Genomic DNA, 21,235 nt, shown 5'->3' with positions numbered 1-21,235 from the left:
ATTACATTTCTAGTCCTTATTTGTAGACATACATGTATGCTGGCATTAATGTCTTCCTGAGTCTGAAGTACCCTGAAACAAAAGCTTTATCTAACCTGATATCTGTAAACTTCCCATTCATTTCAGTCAGGGAGCAGTGAACTCCACACATTGAGAATTTGAAACGTTTGACACTTTTCCAAGATGCCACAGATTTTTTTTTTTTTTTTTTTTTTAATACAATGAAATTCACTCTTGCTATAGACAGGCTTCCAGTGTTTGGTTTTATGTTCTTGCCCTAGCTGATGCTGGATGCAGCTGTCTCTTGTTCTCCGACTTTCCCCATGAATGGAAGTTAATTGGATTACAGTGCGTTCTCCCTGCACTGTTCCATGGAGCTAGAGTTGGAGCCTAATTTGCTTCCATTTGAGGGGGAGCTAGAAGTGCAGGCTGGCATGCTGGACTCCCTGAAAAACACAACAGCTGAAGACCAGGCACCAAATCTTTGAAAATGGCTCCTGGCTGACCCCCTTGTCTGGCATACATGGGGGAAGAAGGAGGTTCTGAGTTTGGCTGCCTGGGCCATATCAAGTATTCAAGGCCTGGGAAATAGAGGTAGGCTGCCTGACAAAAGATCAGTGTTGCATCAGGATTTAGCTGTGATTGTCATGGAATTTGTCATGAACCAAATGTGTGTGTGTGTTTTTTTTTCTTAACCGAAGCCTTTGCTATGAGTAGAATTATCTATTTTTCAAAAACGAATGGTCCTGTGGCATACTACTTGCTTTTGAAAAATAGCTAATTCTGTTCATAGCAAAGGCTTTTGTAGAAAACAAAACAAAAAAACATTTGGTCAACATATAATGATTGTGAAAGACAAAAGCCATTCTTCTGAAGTGGCTTTGCCCACAAAAGCTCATAATACCATATATATTTGTTAGTCTTTAAAGTGCCACTGGACTATTTGTTCATTTTAAAGTTACAGACTAAAATGTCTACCCCTCTGAGACTATTTTTCAAACCTATCCAAAACTGTAGTGCATTGAACCTGTCGTGTCAATTTGCAGAATAATTTAACTCCGAAATCAATTTAAATACTTTAATGCTTATGTCACCCAAAAAATACTTGATTTTTAATGTACATTGCTGTTTTATAGAAGATAAGAATGCCTTTAGAAAGCAGCAGTCTGTGCAATCTTATAGTTACAGGCAAAAACACTGATTTAATTCACAGAAAGTTCCTCAGTTTTTAAAAGCTTTTAAAAGTTTGTTGGCTTATTTATGTAATTTAGTTATGTTTTTACCTTGCTTAAAACTATGTATTAAAAATAACAGACTCTTCAGCTTAATGTTTATTCAAGAAAGCCTGTAAAACATTGTTTGAATAATCATGTCAGTATGTTACTATTAAAATCCTCATCAGATGCTCAAGAGAAGTGCTTGGGAAATTATAGTTATGTAGAGGGAGTCCTAATCAATTTCCCATGAAAATGGTGTTTGCATAGTTAGCATTGTCTCCTGCCTCTCTTTTGCCTCTCTCTCTGGTAGTGTCAAATAGTTCGCAGAAACCATTTTTATCTTCCGTATTGTCTATCTGCCTTCTGTATTTCTGTTTGTTGTAAATTTTATGCATATTCTAGTTTCTGAAGAAGTGGATAGATTTCCCCCCCCCCCCCCCTTTGGTTTGGGTGTTCAATAGATTGAGACCTGATTTGCATATCAGATGCCCTTTTTTCTAGACACAGATGTTGTGCATTCTTTGAACTTCTCTAACTTCATTGGAATGAATCTTGTATCTTAGACATTGTATCTGATCATCAGCATGTCATGCATTAATATTTTGACATCCATTTTTGTTCTTCCTTTAGACATCTATTTAAATGAATGGTTGTATTTGTTTGCTCTTCACAATGGAAAGTTTAAGAGGCTTAATGTGTAACCCTCCTCCCCCTTTGTCTTGCATTGACACACTTCTCCACACCAGTATGGTGGTTCTGCCAGAATTTGTGAGGTGGTTCCTTTGACTATATTCTGCAGTTTCTACATTGCTTACACACCACTCTATCCCTTTTACTTTATGGAACATGGTATCCATAAAAGGCTGTTGCTGTGGTTTGTGTAGTCTTCTGAATAAATTTTCATTGACAATTCAATTATCCTCATTAGATTTCTGGATTGTGAGCTTGTACAACGCAGTTTGAATTGACTTAAATTATCCTGTTCTTGAGAGACATGGAATTTATATTAGATTCTGTTAGTGCTGAGATTGAGTGAAATACTTTTATAAAAGTAAGTTTTTTTTTTTCTTTCAATTTTTGATATTTTGATTCCAGAAGATACCTAAATATGATATTTTTGCAAAGTCCAGAGATGATTTCATTCTATTACATAGATGCTCAGAATAGTTGTCTATTAACTGACCTCTGTTGAGAAACAGATGTAGAGTTGGACTAGTGTGAGCTTTTGGAAAGGGGGCTGTACCTTAAACAGACAGAGGGTTTGTTTTTTGTTTTAAATCAAAAGCTTTTCTTATAAGTCAACAATAAGGGTACGTCTAGACTACATGCCTCTGGCGACAGAGGCATGTAGATTAGGCTACCGGACATAGTAAAATGAAGCGGCGATTTAAATAATCGCCGCTTCATTTAAATTTATGTGGCTGCCGCGCTGAGCCGACAAACAGCTGATCAGCTGTTTGTCGGCTCAGCGCGGCAGCCATGTAAATTTAAATGAAGCGGTGATTATTTAAATCGCCGCTTCATTTTACTATGTCCGGTAGCCTAATCTACATGCCTCTGGCGACAGAGGCATGTAGTCTAGACGTAACCTAAGAGATTGATGTAAAAAGAAAACAAATACCTTTCTGAATATAATAATTTGCTATCTTTGTCTTGCTGCTTTTTTTCTAAAGAGGGTAAACGAGAAAAAATCAATGAATTGTTGAAATACATTGAAGAGCGATTGCATACCCTGGAAGAGGAGAAAGAAGAGCTAGCTCAGTATCAGAAGTGGGATAAAATGAGGAGAGCATTAGAATACACCATCTATAACCAGGAACTCAATGAAACACGAGCTAAGCTTGATGAGGTAAAGCATCTCGTTACCATGCATTATATATATATTTCCTCTGTGATGGGCTCTTAAAATTTAAATTTAATTTTGTGTTGACACTTGCTTAACCTAAATAGAATAGTTAAATTGTGAAATTACAATGCTTGATGCACCCCATTAACATTTTCTTTTGAATCAATGTGTGATTTTAAAAAGGACTGTTTTAATCAGAATTTTTTCTGTACAGCTTTCTGCCAAACGAGAGACAAGTGGAGAGAAATCAAGGCAGCTGAGAGATGCACAACAAGATGCTAGAGATAAAATGGAGGTAAAATCTAGAAACAGTGTACTAACTCAAGTTTTTTGCTTTGACCAAATGGAGTCTAATTTCCTTAAAGTCTTGTGGATCAGTTTTTTGTGTGGGAACATTTTAAGTCTGATGTCTCTCATCTGAGTGAATTTAAACACAGACGTTGGCATTAAATAATTAAATAGTTGCAATCAATGAAAAGTGGTTCCTGTCAAACTAATTTGATATATGAGATCAAAGGTAGTATGTATGATGTAGTATTTTTAAACATCTTAGAGGCATTTGACTTGGTACAAAATAACGTAATTAAAGAAAAACCTAGAATGACAGAAAATTAACATGGCTCACAGTAAACGCACTTGAAAACTGGTTCAGAGGTCTCAAAATGTAATTGTAAATGGGGAATCATTGAGCAAATGTGTTTCTAGTGGGGAATAATCAGAGAGGTTATTTGCCTTGTATAACATTTTTATCAATGTCTTTGAAGAAAACAGAATCATAACTTGTAGCTATGGAGATTGTGAAAGTCCTGGATTCCATGACTTATGCCCCTGCTGCCTGGGAGGCACCAGGTCCTTCTGTGACAGGAGCACCTGGCAGTTCCCATGCAGTTGGAGCCTCTGGGAGTTCTGGGCTCCTGTGGGCAGTAGTGGTGTAGCTCCCCATTTTCTTTCTTTCTTTTTTAGTAAAAGTCACAGGTGGATCATGGGTGTCTATGAATTTTTCTTATTGCCCATGATCTGCCTGTGACTTTCACTGAAAATATCTGACAAAATCTTAGTCTTTACAGACAGCACAAAGATTGGGAAGTGGTAACTAGTGAAAGAGAGTTCTGTGGTGTGGACTGATCTGCAGTGCTAGGCAAGTAGGACACCGGCAAACCAGCATGCTTTATAATATATATATATATCTGGGAGCAAAGAACGGAGGTCATACTTACAATTCCTCATCCTGTATCTTGGTAATCAGGATTCTGAAAAAGATGTGAACTAATGTGATCCATAAAGGGGATCTCTTGAGTTGGAGCCTAGGGCTTATTTTAAGTCTCTATTTGACACTGGTGCAACCACTGCAGGAATATTATGTCTGGTTCCAGTGTCTGCAATTCAAGAAGGATATTGATAAATGATAGCAGGTTCAGAGAAGTGCCATTAAAATAATTAAAGGATTTGAAAGCATGTCTTATAGTGATAGTCAAAAAGTTCAGTCTACTTAACATTGAGAAGGTTAAGGGGTAACTTACTTAGCCTTATAGGTATTGATGTTGGGAACAGATAATTTAATAATTGTTTCTTCTTCGAATGGTTGCTCATGTCCATTCGAAGTAGGTGTGCGGCTGCGTGCACCACGTCTTCCGGAGCATTTTCCCTAGCAGTGCCCATAGCGCCAGCGGGGTGCCCCCTGGAGTGGCGCCGCCATGGTGGGGCATAAGTACCCCTGCCGGCGCTGCCCCACCTCAGTTCCTTCTTACCACCGTGATGGTCGTTGGAGCGTCTCTCTCTCTCTCTGCCTCTCTCTGCCTCTCTCTGCCTCTCTCTGCCTCTCTCTGTCTCTGTCTCTCTCTCTCTCTTCCCCCCCCCCCCCGCTTAGGCTTAGATAGTTAATGGTTCCCGTTTCTCACATTGTAAATAGTTTGTATAGTTAGGTTCTTTGTTTTGCTCCTTCCTCCTTGGGGGTAAGGAATGCCAGGGCCGCAAGGCTTCAAGGCGTGCGCTGACTGCGGGAAGTTTTTGCCCAGGGGCGACCCACATGACAGCTGCCTTAAGTGTCTGGGTGAGGCTCATCTAGTTATTGCCTGCCAAATCTGCAAGTCTGTTTCAAGCCCCGTACGAGAAAAGAAAGGGTTTCCCGCTTGAAACTTCTCCTTATGGAGATGGCGCTTCAACCGGTGCCGCCGGACCAGCCCGCGGTGCGCAGCGCACCGGCCTCCACGCGTGAGGCTGCACGTCAGCACCGGACATCGACGTCAAGGTCCCGGCACCGGTCTCACTCACTGCCATCTAAGAGGGAGAAGAAGTCCCGGGGCAGGTCTCTGTCAAAGAAACCAGTTTCTGCCGGACACCGCAGCGGCAGTTCACCGGTGCGTGTTTCCCCTCCGGTCCACCGTCGGCACTGAGGGGGCCTGGTTAGTCCCGGTCGCCTGCCCTCTCATCGTCCGTCCACGCCGGACACATTTGAAGTGGCGCAGGACCTAATTAGTCTCACGACCTCCCCGCCATCGTCGGTCGACTCGGACGGGTCGAGGTCGCCCTCGTTGGAGACTCGGAGGGCACCGTCGTCGCCCCTGCATGGCCCAGATCAGCATGCTAAGGTGGCTTATGCGTTGGGACCACCCCCGGTGGGGTCGGTTCCCACTGCTACTGCGGCACCCTTCACGGCGCCGAGTAGTCAGTCTCAGGGAGCTTCAAGTCATGGCAGATCACTGCTTACTGCTGTACCAGGGCCCCGTTTGGCGGTACTGGTGTCATACCCCCATGGCCAGGTGGCATCCAGACACTCCCAGGAGTCGGCGTCTGTCTCCGTGCCGTCATTGGCACCAGCATCAACCCTGTGGTCTACCCCAGCACAGGGCCTGGGCACCCTGGTGCCGTTGCAGTCAGGCATGACTCAGCTACTGGCCACTCAACCGGCACCGGGCCTGAGCACCCCGGTGCTGCAACTCCAGACGACACAATCGGCGCCGGGCCTGGGCATCCTGGCACCGCATCTGCCGGTGTCTCAAACGGCACCGGGCCTGGACACCCCGGTGCCGCGGATGTTGGTGCTGCAACTCCTGGCATCGCAAACGACACCGAGCCTGAGCGCCTCGGTCCCACAGCTACTGGCGACGCAGCCGGCACCGGGCCTGGGCACCCCGGTGCTGCATCTCCACACGACACACTCGGCACCGGGCCTAGGCACCCCGGTGCCACAAATACTGGCGTTGCAACCGGCACCAAGCCTGAGCACCTCGGTGCCGCAGCTAGTGGCGTCGCAAACGGCACCGGGCCTGGGTACCCCGGTGCCGCAGTCATTGACGACACAACTGACACCGGGCCTCGGCACCCAGGTGCCACAGCTGGCTGCTCTGCACCCGGAAGAATTCGCCACACCGGGTCTGGGTCCCCCGGTACCACAATTACCAACGACCCTTATGGCACCGGGCATGGGTCCCCCAGTGCTGCAGACGGCACATCCTCGCTGCGCTCATGCGGGCAAACCTGAGTCGATGGCCAAGTTTGCTCCACACTCCTCGTCGGCTCCGCCTTGGCCGGAGTCCGATTACTCTTCGGACTCGGACGCGGTGTCGGTACGGTCGGGGTCATCGGGAGCATCCTCGACTCACAGGTCCAGATTCAGACACCGGAGGGACCACAACCAGCAGATGTGGCCCCCGCACCCGCAGTGGCCTTTTTGGACCCCCTGGGCCTACCATCAGTGGCAGGGTCAGCCGCCACTACCTATAGGGTCGGAGGCTTCAGGGCACCGTTCCCACCCATTGGCGTCCCTGTTCAGGGCGCCTTCCTCCCCCCTTCGGGTACTGCAACATGATCCTGCGGCACCGCAACCACTGGCACCGGAGACAGGCCCCCCCGGAGGCTCAGACCGTCCAACTGGCCCCACAGTTGGCCACGACCGCTCCTGTGTTGCTGCAGGAGTCGTCGTCGTCCTCCTCCGACGAGGCACTAGCGGACCCAGCACCTGGTCTGCCATCAATGGATGCCAGAGCACACCAGGATCTCCTGCGGCGCATGGCTTCCAACCTGGCTGTTCTGGTGGAGCCCATAATTAAGGACGCCGATCCAATGGTGGACATCCTCAGGGAGGACACCCCTACACGGTTCGCCTTACCGCTCAATAAAACTGTTTCCAAAATTACTAATGCCCTGTGGCAAATGCCAGCGACCTTAACCCCTACCCTAAAAGGGGTAGAGAGGCGTTATTTCATCCCGCAGTCGGGGCATGAATTCCTTTATTCCCAGCCCATCCCAGGATCCTTGGTCATACAGGCCGCGGCCCAAAAAGAAAGGCTTCCCCAGCCCGGGCCTTCTCCAAAGGCAAGGGAGCCTAAGAAGCTGGACTTGCTGGGCCGTAAGGTCTACGCTACAGGTGCTCTACAGCTCCACATCGCTAACCAGCAGGCGATGCTGAGCAGGTATGCTTTTAACACCTGGCAGGCGGTCGAAAAATTTAGAGACCGACTCCCGATGGAGGACCGCCAAGAGTTTGCGGCTATGGCTTTCGAGGGTAAAGTCATTACACTAACTGCCCTCCAAGCGGCATTGGACACTGTGGACTCGGCAGCCTGCACCATGGCGACTGGTGTCGTTATGCGTCGCGGGGCGTGGCTCCACGTCTCGGGGATTCCCTTGGATGTGCAGCACATTATCCAGGACTTGCCCTTTGAAGGGAAGACTGTTCTCGGAGCACACTGATTCCAGGCTCCATACCCTAAAGGACACTAGGTCAACTCTGAAGTCCTTGGGCATACATACGCCGGCCGCGCAGCGGCGACAACTGCCTTATAGGCAGCAGGGTAGAGTGCAGCCCCAGGTCCCCCAGGGGATTTCTGGAGGCGCCGCTCCCGGGCCTCCGGTGGAGGTTCCGGGGTGGCTGCGCACCCTCAGGGGACTAGGGGTCAACGTTGTCGCCCTGGGTCAGATCCCCAGCGGGCAGGTCCCCACGGCCCTCCCAATCAGGGCAAGCCCCTGTTTTGACACAGTATTCGAGAGTCCCGTACCAGTCTGCCAACCTGGCCCCCCGTTTGGGGCCCGGCTATCCCGTTTTGCCCAGGCATGGGCCCTGATAACATCAGATGCCTGGGTCCTAAACATAGTAAATACGGGCTATTCTATCCCATTCCTGGGCCCACCGCCTTCAAAACCCCCTACTCTGTCCCTAGTAAAGGACACCCCTCACGAACACATCCTGTCTCAGGAAGTGGCGGTGCTCCTCGAAAAAGGAGCAATAGAGGGGGTCCCTCCGCATTTGCGGGGCAGGGGGTTTTACTCTCGTTACTTTGTTGTTCCGAAACCAAAAGGGGGAGTTCGTCCTATCCTGGACCTGCGATACTTAAACAAGGCAGTTGTAAAACACAAGTTCAGAATGGTGACTTTGGCCTCGGTCATCCCAGTGCTGCGACTGGTACGTGACTCTCGACCTAAAAGATACCTACTACTATGTGGCAATCAGGCCCAGTCACAGGAGGTTCCTCCGGTTTATGGTGGGCCGTTGCCATTTTCAGTTTACGGTACTCCCCTTTGGGTTATGTACGGCACCAAGGGTATTTACAAAATGTATGGCTGTGATTGCCGCTTTTCTGCGCAATCGAGGGATACTTGTGTTCCCATACCTCGACGATTGGCTAATCCGAGGTCGCTTGTATGAGCAGGTAGAAGCTCATGTCACACTCATAAGAGCTCTCTTCTTAAGGTTAGGGCTCATGATAAATGTCGAAGTCATCCCTGACCCCCTCCCAGAGGATAGAATTTGTGGGAGCCCTCCTTGATGCAAAGGTGGCAAGAGCGTTCCTGCCCCACAGCAGTTTCCTCTCCATAGTGGAGTTGATCTCAGGGCTAAATCAGTCCCCCATCACGACACCTCGGGTCTGCTCCAGGCTCCTGGGCCATATGGCAGCCTGCACATACTCGGTGCGCCATGCCAGGATGAGAATGAGACCTCTGCAGGCGTGGTTGGCGAAGGTCTTCTGCCAATCCAAGGGTCTATGGGACTCCATAGTTACAGTGCCCCCGGACATTCTGGACTCCCTACTCTGGTGGACCCAGGAATCCGTGGTGCGCAGCGGGGTTCCCTTCAATGCCCCTCCCCCATCACTGACGCTGATCACCGATGCGTCCTACCTGGGATGGGGAGCACACCTTGGGTGCCACAGAACTCAGGGCCTCTGGTTCCTTTCTGAACGGACCCTACACATCAACGTCCAGGAATTGCGGGCGGTGAGGAGGGCCTGCGAAGCATTCCTTCTGAGGCTCTCCCACCGCTCAATCCTGGTGCGTATGGACAACACTGCAGCGGTTTTCTACCTCAACAAGCAGGGTGGGGCACGTTTGCCACCCCTCTGCAAGGAGGCCCTGCGTCTCTGGCACCTGTGTGTCACGTACAATATCACGCCTCAGGTGGAGTACCTCCCCAGGTGCAAAAACCTGTTAGCGGACACACTGAGCAGGTCCTTTGGAGCCCACGAGTGGTCGCTCAAGGACTCTGTCCTCAAGCGGGTTTTCCACAGGTGGGGCTATCCCCTCCTAGACCTGTTCGCCTCGGCACGCAATGCCAAGTGCAGGAACTACTGTTCCCAGCTGGGGCTGGGGAAATTCTCCAGGGGAGACGCCCTAAAGACCACGTGGCCAAAGGGCGTTCTCTATGCTTTCCCCCGTTTCCCCTAATTTCCAGGGTACTGACCAGAGCGAGAACTTTTCGGTCCTCGATTATCCTCATAGCCCCCAGGTGGCCCAGACAGTTCTGGTTCCCCATCCTGGTGGACATGCTGACCCAAGACCCTATAGCACTCCTTCCAGTTCGGGACCTGCTAACTCAGCCTTGGGACGGGGGGGGATAATGGTTCACCCGGATCTCCGGTCTCTTCACCTAACAGCCTGGTTTATCCGTGGTTGAACCAACCAGAAAGGGAATGTTCCCAACAAGTACAGATGGTGCTCCTTAGCAGCAGGAAGCCCTCTACTAGACGGTCGTACGCTGCCAGTGGCGGCGCTTCTCGTCTTGGGCGTCCCGGAGAGGAGTACACCCGTCCTCGGCCCCTATTCCAACTATTCTCGACTATCTCTTTCAACTCTGATCTAGTGGCCTGTCTTTTTCTTCTATCAAAGTCCATGTGGCATCTCTCTCCGCCTTCCATGTTGGTATGGCAGGAGCCTCTCTTTTTTCTAACCAGGTGGAATTGTACCCCTTGGTGAGGGCTCCGCACCCTGCCTGGAACCTATACCTGGTCCTACGCAGGCTTATGTCCCCTCCTTTTGAGCCATTGGCTACTTGTTCATTGAAGCACCTTTCATTGAAGGTTGCTTTCATAGTAGCCATTACGTCTGCTAGAAGGGTATCAGAGCTAAGGGCGCTAACTATAGAACTGCCCTACCTTGTTTTTTTGCACGATAACGTAAGGCTACGGCCTCATCTGGCCTTTCTCCCGAAGGTGGTTTTACCTTTTCACCTGTCCCAGGAGATTTATCTACCGGTGTTCTTCCCTAAACCTCACGCCTCCTCTAAGGAGCGTGTGCTACACTCCCTGGATGCCAAGCAAGCGCTGGCGTTCTATATTGACCGAACCAAGCTCTTCTGTAAATCCCAACAATTGTTCGTTGCGTTTGGGGATAAGGGGAAAGGTTTACCTATTTCTACGCAAAGGTTATCAAGATGGGTGGTGCAATGTATAGCAGAGTGTTATCAACTGGCTGGTAAAACCCCACCCAGGGTGAAGGCACACTCTACCAGGGCACAGGCGTCCTCGGTAGCCTTTGGTGCCCAGGTACCAATCACTGAAATTTGCAGGCCAGCCACCTGGTCTTCCCTTCACACGTTTGCAACACACTATGCGCCACCTCAACAGGCCAGGGAGGATGCAAGGGTGGGCTCTGCAGTCCTCAAATCTGTGGGGGGGTGTGTGTGTGTGTGTGTGTGTGTGTGTGTGTGTGTGTGTGTGGTCTTTGTTCTTGGTTGGTGCCTTGTCAGTGTTGAATTGTTCAAATAAATCTGTTTATTGTTCACCTTCCTTTATGACTTTGGTGCTATGACTGTTCCGACCCCTCCTCCGTGGGGTTAACTTGGTAGTCACCTACTTCGAATGGACATGAGCAACCCCTCGAAGAAGAAAAGAACGGTTACTTACCTGTAACTGTTGTTCTTCGAGATGTGTTGCTCATGTCCATTCGACTCCCACCCTACCTCCACTTCGTCGGCGTATCCGGCAAGAAGGAACTGAGGTGGGGCAGCGCCGGCAGGGGTACTTATGCCCCGCCATGGCAGTGCCACTCCAGGGGATGTCCCGTCGGTGCTACGGGTACCACTAGGGAAAATGCTTCGAAGGACGTGGTGCACGCGGCGTGCATACCTACTTCGAATGGACATGAGCAACACATCTTGAAGAACAACAGACTGGAAATAAGGTTTATGTTTTTAAGACATAGTTATTAGCCACTGGAACAATTTACCACGGGTCCTAGTGGATACGCTGTCACTAACAATGTATAAATCAAGTCTAGCTAGTTAAAAGGAATGTGTTATCTCATGCATGTTGTTCAGTTTTAAAGCTAATTAAACAAGCATTTTTTTCAGGTTAACTTTAAAGATGTTTGGACTTCATATTGTGTTAATTATTTTTCTTCTCATGTTGTATCTTCACATTCTCTTTAATCTTAATGGTTAAATAATGAAGCTGTTGTGTACTAATTCCCTTAACACAAATGTGGATTAGAAAAAGCTATGATATGCACAAACCTTCTGTTTAGTAACATAACAAATTTCTGTTTGTGTAGGATATAGAACGACAAGTTCGAGAACTAAAAACAAAGATTTCAGCAATGAAAGAGGAGAAGGAGCAACTCAGTGCTGAGAGACAGGAGCAAATTAAACAGAGGACCAAATTAGAACTTAAAGCTAAGGACTTGCAAGATGAACTAGCTGGCAACAGTGAACAAAGGGTGAGAAAAAGCAGCAAGAATGAAATGTACAAATTCAGTGTTTTTGTATGGATCACATTTTAGGCTATAAGTTAAGCACATGTTCTGAGTACTAAGGTATTATGACTCTTACTATTAGATGTAAGAACTTCACAACAAAGTAAGAGTTCTGTGTACACTTACGAGTGCTGTAAAATTGTGTCTTTATTCCTCTATTTTGTAAACATCATCCTTACCTTGTTTGTCATTCTGTGAATCATCTAAAGAAGAACATTCAGTGTAGCAGTGCTGAGTTGCACTCAACTGTTTGGCCTGTACTGATCTTTATTACTTTCCTTTGCCTGGCCTACATTACAAGGGAAGGTCCAAGTAAGATACACAACTCCAGCTACGTATCTTAAATCCCCATCTATACTGCAGGAGGTTTCCTCCTGTCGGCTTCCTTTACTCCTCGTGAGGAGTAAGAGTACCAGTGCCAAGGAGGGCCCCCTTTGAGTTTGATATAGCAGGTCTATACTCCACCCACTAAATCGAACCCCAGAAGATCAGCCACGGCAATGTCAATCTCCATGTAGTGTAGATGTGCCCCTAATATAGATGCACCTTCTCAAAAAATAGCATATATGAAATCCCGCTTCTTTGCTAATCGAAGCCTGCCTTTCCATCCATCAAAGTAGTGTAGTGTCACTCAAGCAGTAGAGTCTGTTTGGCATAGTTAGAACACTTAAAATATGTTCCATAAATGCCCTACTAGGCTACTGTGTTCACTAATTTAATTGTACAAAGTTAATCTATAAGTTATTGGTATTAAATATTACTTTGTTTACTTTTAGAAAAGACTGTTAAAGGAAAGACAGAAGCTTCTTGAGAAAATTGAGGAGAAGCAGAAAGAGCTAGCAGAAACGGAGCCCAAATTCAACAGTGTAAAAGAAAAAGAAGAGCGAGGAATTGCTAGGTCTGTGACTCTCCATATGAGGAATTACACCAATTTAGAAGGAACAAGAAATAATGCCAAAGCTGTATATAATAAAAAACAAATTACTTGATAGATATTATAAAAGTGAGAACATTCATTTGAGTCTTAATTTTATTTATTTACAAAGAAATGCCCCTTTTCCAACAAATTAAAAAACTAAAATTAAATGAAAAGCACAGACATTTGGTGCTTATATGGTCCATGTTGGTTTTGCTCATTGCTTCAGGCACTTAGTTTGAAGAGGATTGTTGTTTCTCAAGAACCTTATTAAAAAAATTTGATTGAAAGAATCAGTGATATACTATTGAACAAGGAGGCATCAGGGCCATGTTGCCCTGTTCTTGAAGAAACAAAGGAGTTGAGGATCTTTTGCTGATAAGTGAGAGGGCACTTTTTTCAAGCTTTAAAAAAAAAGCAACCCCCTGGAGAGTAAAGGAAAATTCAAAATAAAAGTAAATTTAGTGCCTCTTACTTGCTTTACTCATTTTAAAGCTTTCTCTGAAATGTTTGTAGAGCTTGCAAAAATAATGCAAATTGTTTTTCTATTGCTGTTAAGTTTAAAATTTATTTGATAACACTTTGTTCTTGGATCTTCCGAATAACATTTTAAAATGAGATGTTGGACACATTCTTAAGAAACTTTTTTTTTTCTCTGTCTAGACTAGCACAAGCTACCCAGGAAAGAACAGATCTTTATGCAAAACAAGGCCGAGGAAGCCAGTTTACCTCCAAAGAAGAAAGGGATAAATGGATTAAAAAGGAACTCAAGTCTCTAGATCAGGCAATCAATGACAAAAAACGACAGATTGCAGCAATACACAAGGATTTAGAAGATACAGAGGCTAATAAAGAGAAGAATCTGGAGCAATACAGTGTAAGGAGTTCTGATTTAGTACTGCAGAGGTGTTTTGAGAGCGAGGGCTAAAGTCTGTGTCCATAATTGGATTTGTTTCAATGAACAAGTTTTATTTCTGTTTAAAATCCAGAGCATGGGATGATTGCTTTTACTTACCACCATGCTTACCGGGGTAACTGGTTAAGCAGCACCCAACCTGGCTGGAGCAACCTCCTGTCGGCGGCACACTGGGGGCTGCTCCAGCCCAGCCGTGCCACGGGTGGGGGGCTACTCCCATGCCTGTGGCACAGCAGGAGGTTAACGTTATATTTTAACCAGTTAACAATTAACACTGGATTTTACATCCCTAACAGTCACACACAGAAAATGATATGCAAGTGTAAACCATATTTTGGAACAGAGCCATGCACCATCACAAATGGCAAAATTCACAAATACTGGGAGCTGCAGGTACTGGCCCTTGTGGTGAACTCCCCACGGCTCCCAAAGTTACCAGGACGGCTAGAAGCTGCATGGAATTTATCACAGAGGCAGAGAGCTGGGGTGAATTCCTGTGGCTCCTGGCCCGTGGTGCCCTCTCAGGCCAGGAGATACCAGTAAATATATGGAACTGTGAATCGTGTCACTATTCTTGTACAACTATTTAGTCTTATACAGGCTTATTATTTTTGTGTTGCAAAGGACCAAGCAGATAGCAATAAGGTCTTCCTATGATTTCACTTTATAGTGTAACTTATGATGGCTTTTACTATTTCTTCCAGTTCTTTAATCCTTTTAGTTCTGATGGTGGTTGGAACATCAACATCAGCAAAATAAATTGTTCATTGTTTCTTCTTCTTCATCCTTCTTGTCTGGCTATTAGCATCCATTCTCTTCATAGTGTCCATGCCGCCACTGCTGCTGACTTCTAAATATCTTTTTTTTTTTCTTATTACTTTAGCACTTGCAAATCATGGAATAAGCTATATGAATTCATTGTGAAGCTAGAGTCTTACTGTTTAAAGATTTATTTTTTATGTGCATTAGAAATTGGACCAAGATCTTAATGAGGTGAAAGCTCGTGTTGAAGAACTGGACAGAAAATATTATGAAGTGAAAAACAAAAAAGATGAACTACAGAGTGAAAGAAAGTTAGTACATTTATTTAAAATTGTATGTATACAATATAAATCATGTGTAGTCATTAACTTGGCATAACTATTTTAAAATACAGTCATGTGTTTGGAAGTTTAAACCTCTGCATTTCTGTTTTTAAAAATCGACTACGCTAGAAGGAAGTTAATTAACCTCATTTTACTCTTTGCAAATGTTCTGGTAATTCCAGTGCTTAAACCTGATTTGTCTCATTGTGTAGTTATCTGTGGAGAGAGGAGAATGCAGAACAGCAAGCTCTTGCTGCAAAACGAGAAGACTTGGAGAAGAAACAGCAACTTCTGAGAGCAGCTACAGGAAAGGTGAGAGAGTTGTTGCTGAAATTCAATTTTTCAAAGCATTGAAAACTGGTAGCTCTTAGACTCTCAAGTTACCATGCCTATTGGTTCCTGTATCCAAAACATCAGCTTGCTGCCAGGGGTTGGGAGGGAACTTGTGGTAGCCTTAGTGTAGTTAGTGAAAGCCCATGAATACTACCCAGATGATTAGCCACGTGTTGTCTACAGTCCTAACAAGAATTGATCTATGACTGTGGCCTTCATAAGGCCCCTTGGATGCCACTGAGCAGCTGATAGTGAGATCATGCGTCATTCATAATCTCCATTAGAATTTGTTGACAAGCTTTTAATCCAAACAAGAAGCTTACAAACATTTTGTCAGTTTAATATATAAATTGGCAAGACAAAGGACCAATAACTCTAGATTAGCATTATTTCTAGGTCACCTGCTCCTTGAAGTCTAGTAATATGTTGTTTATTATATTTTTTTATGACAGGCCATTCTAAATGGTATAGACAGCATAAACAAAGTCTTGGAGCACTTTCGCAGAAAAGGCATAAACCAGCATGTTCTAAATGGTTACCATGGAATTGTGATGAATAATTTTGAATGTGAGCCTGCTTTCTACACTTGTGTTGAAGTTACTGCAGGGAACAGGTAAATTATATTGTACTGAATTCTCCTTGAGTTTGAAAGGGCAAGAGGGAGAGAATCATAGGCTACTAGAACTGGAAGGGACCTTGAGAGGTCATCGAGTTCAGTCCCCTGCCCTCCCGGCAGGACCAAGCACTGTCAAGATTGGGGTGGACACCTTTTTTTGGGTTGGGGGCTGCTGACCCACAGAAAAATAAGTCATTTCAGAAGTGAGAAGCAAAAGATACCAAACAATCCCTCACTGACGTGGCCTCTGACTGAGAAGGAGAAAAGCAGTCCCCACATTCTCTTTGCACACCAGAGGCTGGGGAGGGTGGGGCAGAGGGGGAGGAGGGCCGGGACCAAGCTAGCAGATTATGTGCGCTGTAGTGCCACAGTGGGGTAGCAGGGGTGCTGGAGCATTAGTAAAGGCTCCTCAATGCTGGGAGGGAGCCCTGAGCCTCGGGCTGGATCCAGGCAAGCTGAGAGGTTCTCTACCCCTGGTCTAGATCATCCCTGGTAGATGTCTATCCAACCTGCTCTTAAATATCTCTAATGATGGAGATTCCACAACCTTCCTAGGCAGTTGATTCCAATGTTTAACCACCCTGACCATTAGGAAGTCTTTCTTAATGTCCAACCTAAACTTCCATTGCTGCAATTTAAGCTCATTGCTTCTTGTCCTATCATCAGAGGCCAAGGAGAACAATAGCCTCCCCCGCCCCTGTGACACCCTTTTAGATACCTGAAAACTGCTATCATGTCCCCTCTGTCTTCTCTTTTCCAAACTAAAGAAGCCCAGTTCCTTCAGCTTTCCCTCATAGCTCATGTTTTCTAGACCTTTAATTTTTGTTACTCTTTTCTGGACCTTCTCCAATTTCTCCATCTTTCTTGAAGTGTGGTGGCCAGGACTGGACAAAATACTCCAATTGAGACCTAATTGGTGCAGAGTAGAGCAGCAGAATGACTTCTTGTGTCTTGCTCACAACACTTCTTTGACTTTATGCGTATTGAAGACCAGGTGTTGGCACAAGCTTGTCATGGGAGGGTTTATACTTTTGATTTATACCTTGGGCCTGTTGCAAACTAGTTACATATATGTAGAATTAATCAAATTCACACAGTATAATAAAAAGACACTGAAAAGAGTTCTGCTGACTAAAGCTCATTACCCAAATTACACCCCTTCTTCTCTCAGCCTGTCCCTTTAGGAAAATCCCTGCTGTGTGCCCAAAAGATTAGTAGACTTGGGCTCTGCTGAGTAAAACTGTGAAGGAGAAGAGCAAATTCCAGACAAAAGATCTTTACTGAGACTGTCCTATAGTCCACTATCTAAATATCTAGAGGTTATTTGCCCAAACATTTTGGTAAATATAATCTGTCAGGGTACTATAGAAATGACCGTCTTTAGGATGCAGCGCTCCAAACCATCAGGCTATCATTGGAATAGTACCTGAAAATGAATTGGATGGAAGCTACTGTAGTCTCAAGAGTAGAAGTTTGTGATCTACTCCTTACAAAGAACACTAAGTAAGCATTTAACTGCAGTCTGAAATTTCAGAATGGCTAATATCCTCAAGTAGAGTGTGATCCAATGATCCAATCTTCATGAAATGCCTCTTTAAAGAGATCTAGACATTGGCTTTTTTTATGCATTTTTGAAGGCTATTCGCACTGTGTAAAAGGAACATCTATCCCTTTGCCTTTTTGGGTACTTTCAGAAGTTCTTGTTTCTGATTGTCTTGACTTATTGATAGATGTTTTATTTGTCCTCAGTCTTTTTAAAAATGGGTAAGTAAAAGATTACACCTAAGGATTTACAACTCCATTGTGTCACCTTGGCTGGGATCCTGGCCAGAAAGTTGCATTGCAGTGCCTATGTAGATGTAGCCAGTGTTACTAACTACACAGTGATGCTGCAAGTGTTTTAGAGAATGAATCAGTTAACTTGGGCGGAGCTGATTTATTTGTGCTTCTAGCCTGCCTCATGCCTAAAAAAGCCACATGAGCTGCGATAGCAATGGGAAGGAGTCTCTCTCTTCTTGACATGTATGTATGCTAAGCCTCTCCCCCTCCCCCCCTCCCTTCAACTGTGATCATGCAGGCACACATGCCAGGCCTCCCCTTCCTTATCTCTGGGGCTGCTTAGAGTCCAGGCACATCAGAACATGCACGCTGCTTGGACTGCAGGGCAGCAGTATTCAAACAGGCATGGTGTCTACACTGGCTCTTTTGTTAATACTGAAGGGGAGGGGAGTCTTGTGGGGTGAAAGAATTTTGTTTCCAAAACCAGGTATTTTTTCCAACAAGTGGCATGTAGTGTGTACGCATACTTCTCTTTCTTTCTCTTCCCCCCTCCCCCTGCCACCCACCCAAAGGCCTTGCTACCCAAAAGCCAGTTTTTGGTGACAAAACTTGGTAGTATAGATAAAGCCTTAGTTTGAGAAGCAGTCAAGATTATCCTTGTTGACTCCCTTTGGTAATGATAGCACCCAGTGGCGCCTGTTTTTTATCACCCTTTCAATATGTGGCTGAAAGCTGATTTACGTGGAACAGAGCATTTTAATTTTGCCCACCCTGACCCTGTCCTTAGATAAGTTGTTTCTGTTTGAATGCATACAGCAGGGGTGGGCAATAATTTTTTTTGCCAGGGGCCACTTTGGAAATTTTTGAAGTGACCCTGGACTGCACAGGAAGGGGCAGGGACATTGAGCAGAAGGGGCATGGCCAAGATATTTCCAGACAATGATTGGTCTGGGGATGAGAGAATGCCTTTGCCCACACCCCACATTCCCCCAAGGTGCCCATGCCCCTGGCGTGGGAGGAGACTTCCCTTGGTCCCCTGCCCTTTAGGCCAGTTAGGGCCTGGGGCAGAGAGAGCACACATAGCCTCCTCCCGCCCTGCCAGGAGCACTCAGCACTTTGAAGCACTGCTCGCAGGGCGGGAGCAGAGCAGAGGAAGCTTTACACGCTCCCCTGTCCCCAGGCCCTAATTGGCAGGCCGGATCCGGCATGCAGAGGCCATTTTGCCCATCCCTGGCATACAGAGGAGAATGATAGACTAAATAAGCTTGCTATTGCATGGGTTGTGGCAGGAATGATGAGAAAAAAAAATTGAATTCAAATGCTTGTTGGTCATAGGGGAAGCTCCAGTCAAAAAGAAAAACAACCCAAACCTAACTACTTCTATGGTGTTTCATAAGATTTTAGTACTATGTCAGTTATCTTTTTCTAAAAAATTCAGTGACTGATATTTTTTCCACCTGTTTTCTAAGGTGTGGTAATGCCAAAACTAGAGAAAATAAACCATGGTTTTGTTTTGGATAGTGGCTCCCGGAAACTTGAACTTGTGGCATAATTAAATCTTGGTGTTTTTTTTTCTTTGGTCTGTTAAATTAGGTTATTTTATCATATTGTGGATTCCGATGAAGTCAGTACAAAGATCTTAATGGAGTTTAATAAAATGAATCTTCCCGGAGAAGTAACTTTTCTGCCTCTCAACAAGCTGGATGTCAGAGATACTGCTTACCCAGAAACCAATGTGAGTCAGTGTTGACAAGGACTTCTGTTTTCTTCTAGTAGATAATAACTTACAAGTCATGTGATTGTCACACAAATGCTACATACTTGTGCTGGTGCTACTTTCATAACGTTATTGTCTTCAGGCTGGATATATTTATTTCAATATAGCAATTCTGTAGGAATCTCTTTAACACTTGGTAGATTCAAAAACGTAATGTTATACTTAATAATTTTAAAAAGATTCACTGTAATTTGAATAGAAATGTATAAGTGCTGTCAAATGTACTTTCCTCAAGTTCGAAGGCTATCTTTTTACAAGGTCTGGATAAGAGCATAAATATAACATAGCATACAACAATCACATTTATTATTTGAACTAGTTATGCTCCATTACCACAACGGAAATTTTAACAACACCCTTATATTTTCACTAGTAAATAGATAATATACTTATAGTACATATCTATTTGAATTCAAAATTGAAATTTGTAGGTTAGCTTAAAAATATACTTTTTTACTATGGTACAGTAGGTCAGCTAGACTTTTTACATATTCTGATTAATTTTGCATAAACAGCAAACAAATAATACAGATAGGAACAACCTGATTCTTCGTACACATTCACTCTGGAAGTACATTATATATGTATGTATGTTTCTGTTGGCACCAACAATATTCCTTCTACAGAAAAAGTTAAATTGACAGACACAATAACAATCATTTAAACTCACTCAGTTGAAATTACTGGCAGGCCTGTCATTAACTTCAGTTGAGAGTAAAATCAAACCTTAAAATCCGTCCCTTCGCATTTTCAGAATTTGGTGTGTAACTAGCGAGTGTGATTTTTTTTTTTTAAATGTGTGAGAGGAATTGTAATAAGCCTGCTCTCTAGGGGCATGTCTATGCAGCAGGGCTAAAGCCAAAATAAGCTGCGCAACTTGAGTTACATCAGTTGCATAGTTTAAATCAAAATAGCTTATTTCGGCTTTTGACTCTTGTCTACACAGCAGGAAGTCCAAGAAAAAGCACTCTTCCTCTGACTTCCCTTACTCCTCGTAAAATGAGGGTTACAAGAGTCGGAGTAAGAAGTCCTCCGGTTCAACATTATTTTGACATAGTCCTCTTCTACATTACAAGCAGTTATTTCGACAATGTTAGCACTGCTGTTTAGATGTACCCTAATTAAACTGCTCCACAATCAATAAACACATGGCCATTTAAATTGCCTGTAGGCTGCACAACTGTGTAGCCCTTTAATGAGCCCTGTGCAGGCAGTGAGCTCAGCTGACCGGCAGGGGGAGGACCATCTCGCTGAGCAACAGCTTCAAAGGGAGATGCCTGCTTGATATGGAGGAGCTCAGAGAGGGGAGATAAGGAAGAGGGAATGAGAGAATAAGTAGCTGGAGGGAGAGTTGTAGGGGAGTTGGGGGAGAGAAGGGAGGGAGTAATTGGCTGGGGGGGTGCGGGAGGAGAGTGTCACAGGGGAGGGGAGTTTGGAAAATCCTGTCTGCAAAATGAGAGTGTGGCAAAGGCAGAAACCCAGCACTGTCCTCAAGCCACTTGGTCTGAGAGAGGAATGGTGAGGGGCTGATTGCATGCGGTAGGTAGGGGAAAGAGGTGGTGAGTGGATGCTGGCATTGGGGTGAGGTAGAAGTAGAGAGTGAGTTTGTCCTGTTTGTCCTGGGGTGAGGTGGGGGAAGGGGTGAGTTTGTGTTGTGTCCTGACCCAGCTAGACTGCTGGGGCCAGCAAGTTTGAGAAGCAGGATTTTATCCTAGCCCCCAGCTGGGTTGGGGGGAGCACCTTGTATCAGAGTAGGTGGGGAAAAAAGGGAGTGGGTGGGTGCTGG

At 45.3% G+C, this 21,235-nt stretch overlaps 1 protein-coding gene across 1 annotated transcript in view; it reads left to right on the top strand.

Moving 5' to 3' along the window:
- The window catches only part of SMC3 (structural maintenance of chromosomes 3), a 71,003-nt gene that overhangs the window by 27,483 nt on the left and 22,285 nt on the right, over positions 1–21,235 (top strand). The window contains exons 9-17 of the mRNA XM_075935490.1: positions 2,891–3,066; positions 3,278–3,358; positions 11,827–11,991; positions 12,804–12,925; positions 13,607–13,820; positions 14,829–14,932; positions 15,157–15,256; positions 15,730–15,890; positions 19,266–19,407. Of these exons, the coding sequence (XP_075791605.1) occupies positions 2,891–3,066; positions 3,278–3,358; positions 11,827–11,991; positions 12,804–12,925; positions 13,607–13,820; positions 14,829–14,932; positions 15,157–15,256; positions 15,730–15,890; positions 19,266–19,407 (1,265 nt within the window). The remainder of the gene's footprint in view (positions 1–2,890; positions 3,067–3,277; positions 3,359–11,826; positions 11,992–12,803; positions 12,926–13,606; positions 13,821–14,828; positions 14,933–15,156; positions 15,257–15,729; positions 15,891–19,265; positions 19,408–21,235) is intronic.

Source organism: Pelodiscus sinensis, chromosome 8 (genome assembly GCF_049634645.1).
Source record: "Pelodiscus sinensis isolate JC-2024 chromosome 8, ASM4963464v1, whole genome shotgun sequence".
Taxonomy (NCBI): Eukaryota; Metazoa; Chordata; order Testudines; family Trionychidae; genus Pelodiscus; species Pelodiscus sinensis.
This window is presented reverse-complemented; position numbering and strand designations above follow the sequence as displayed.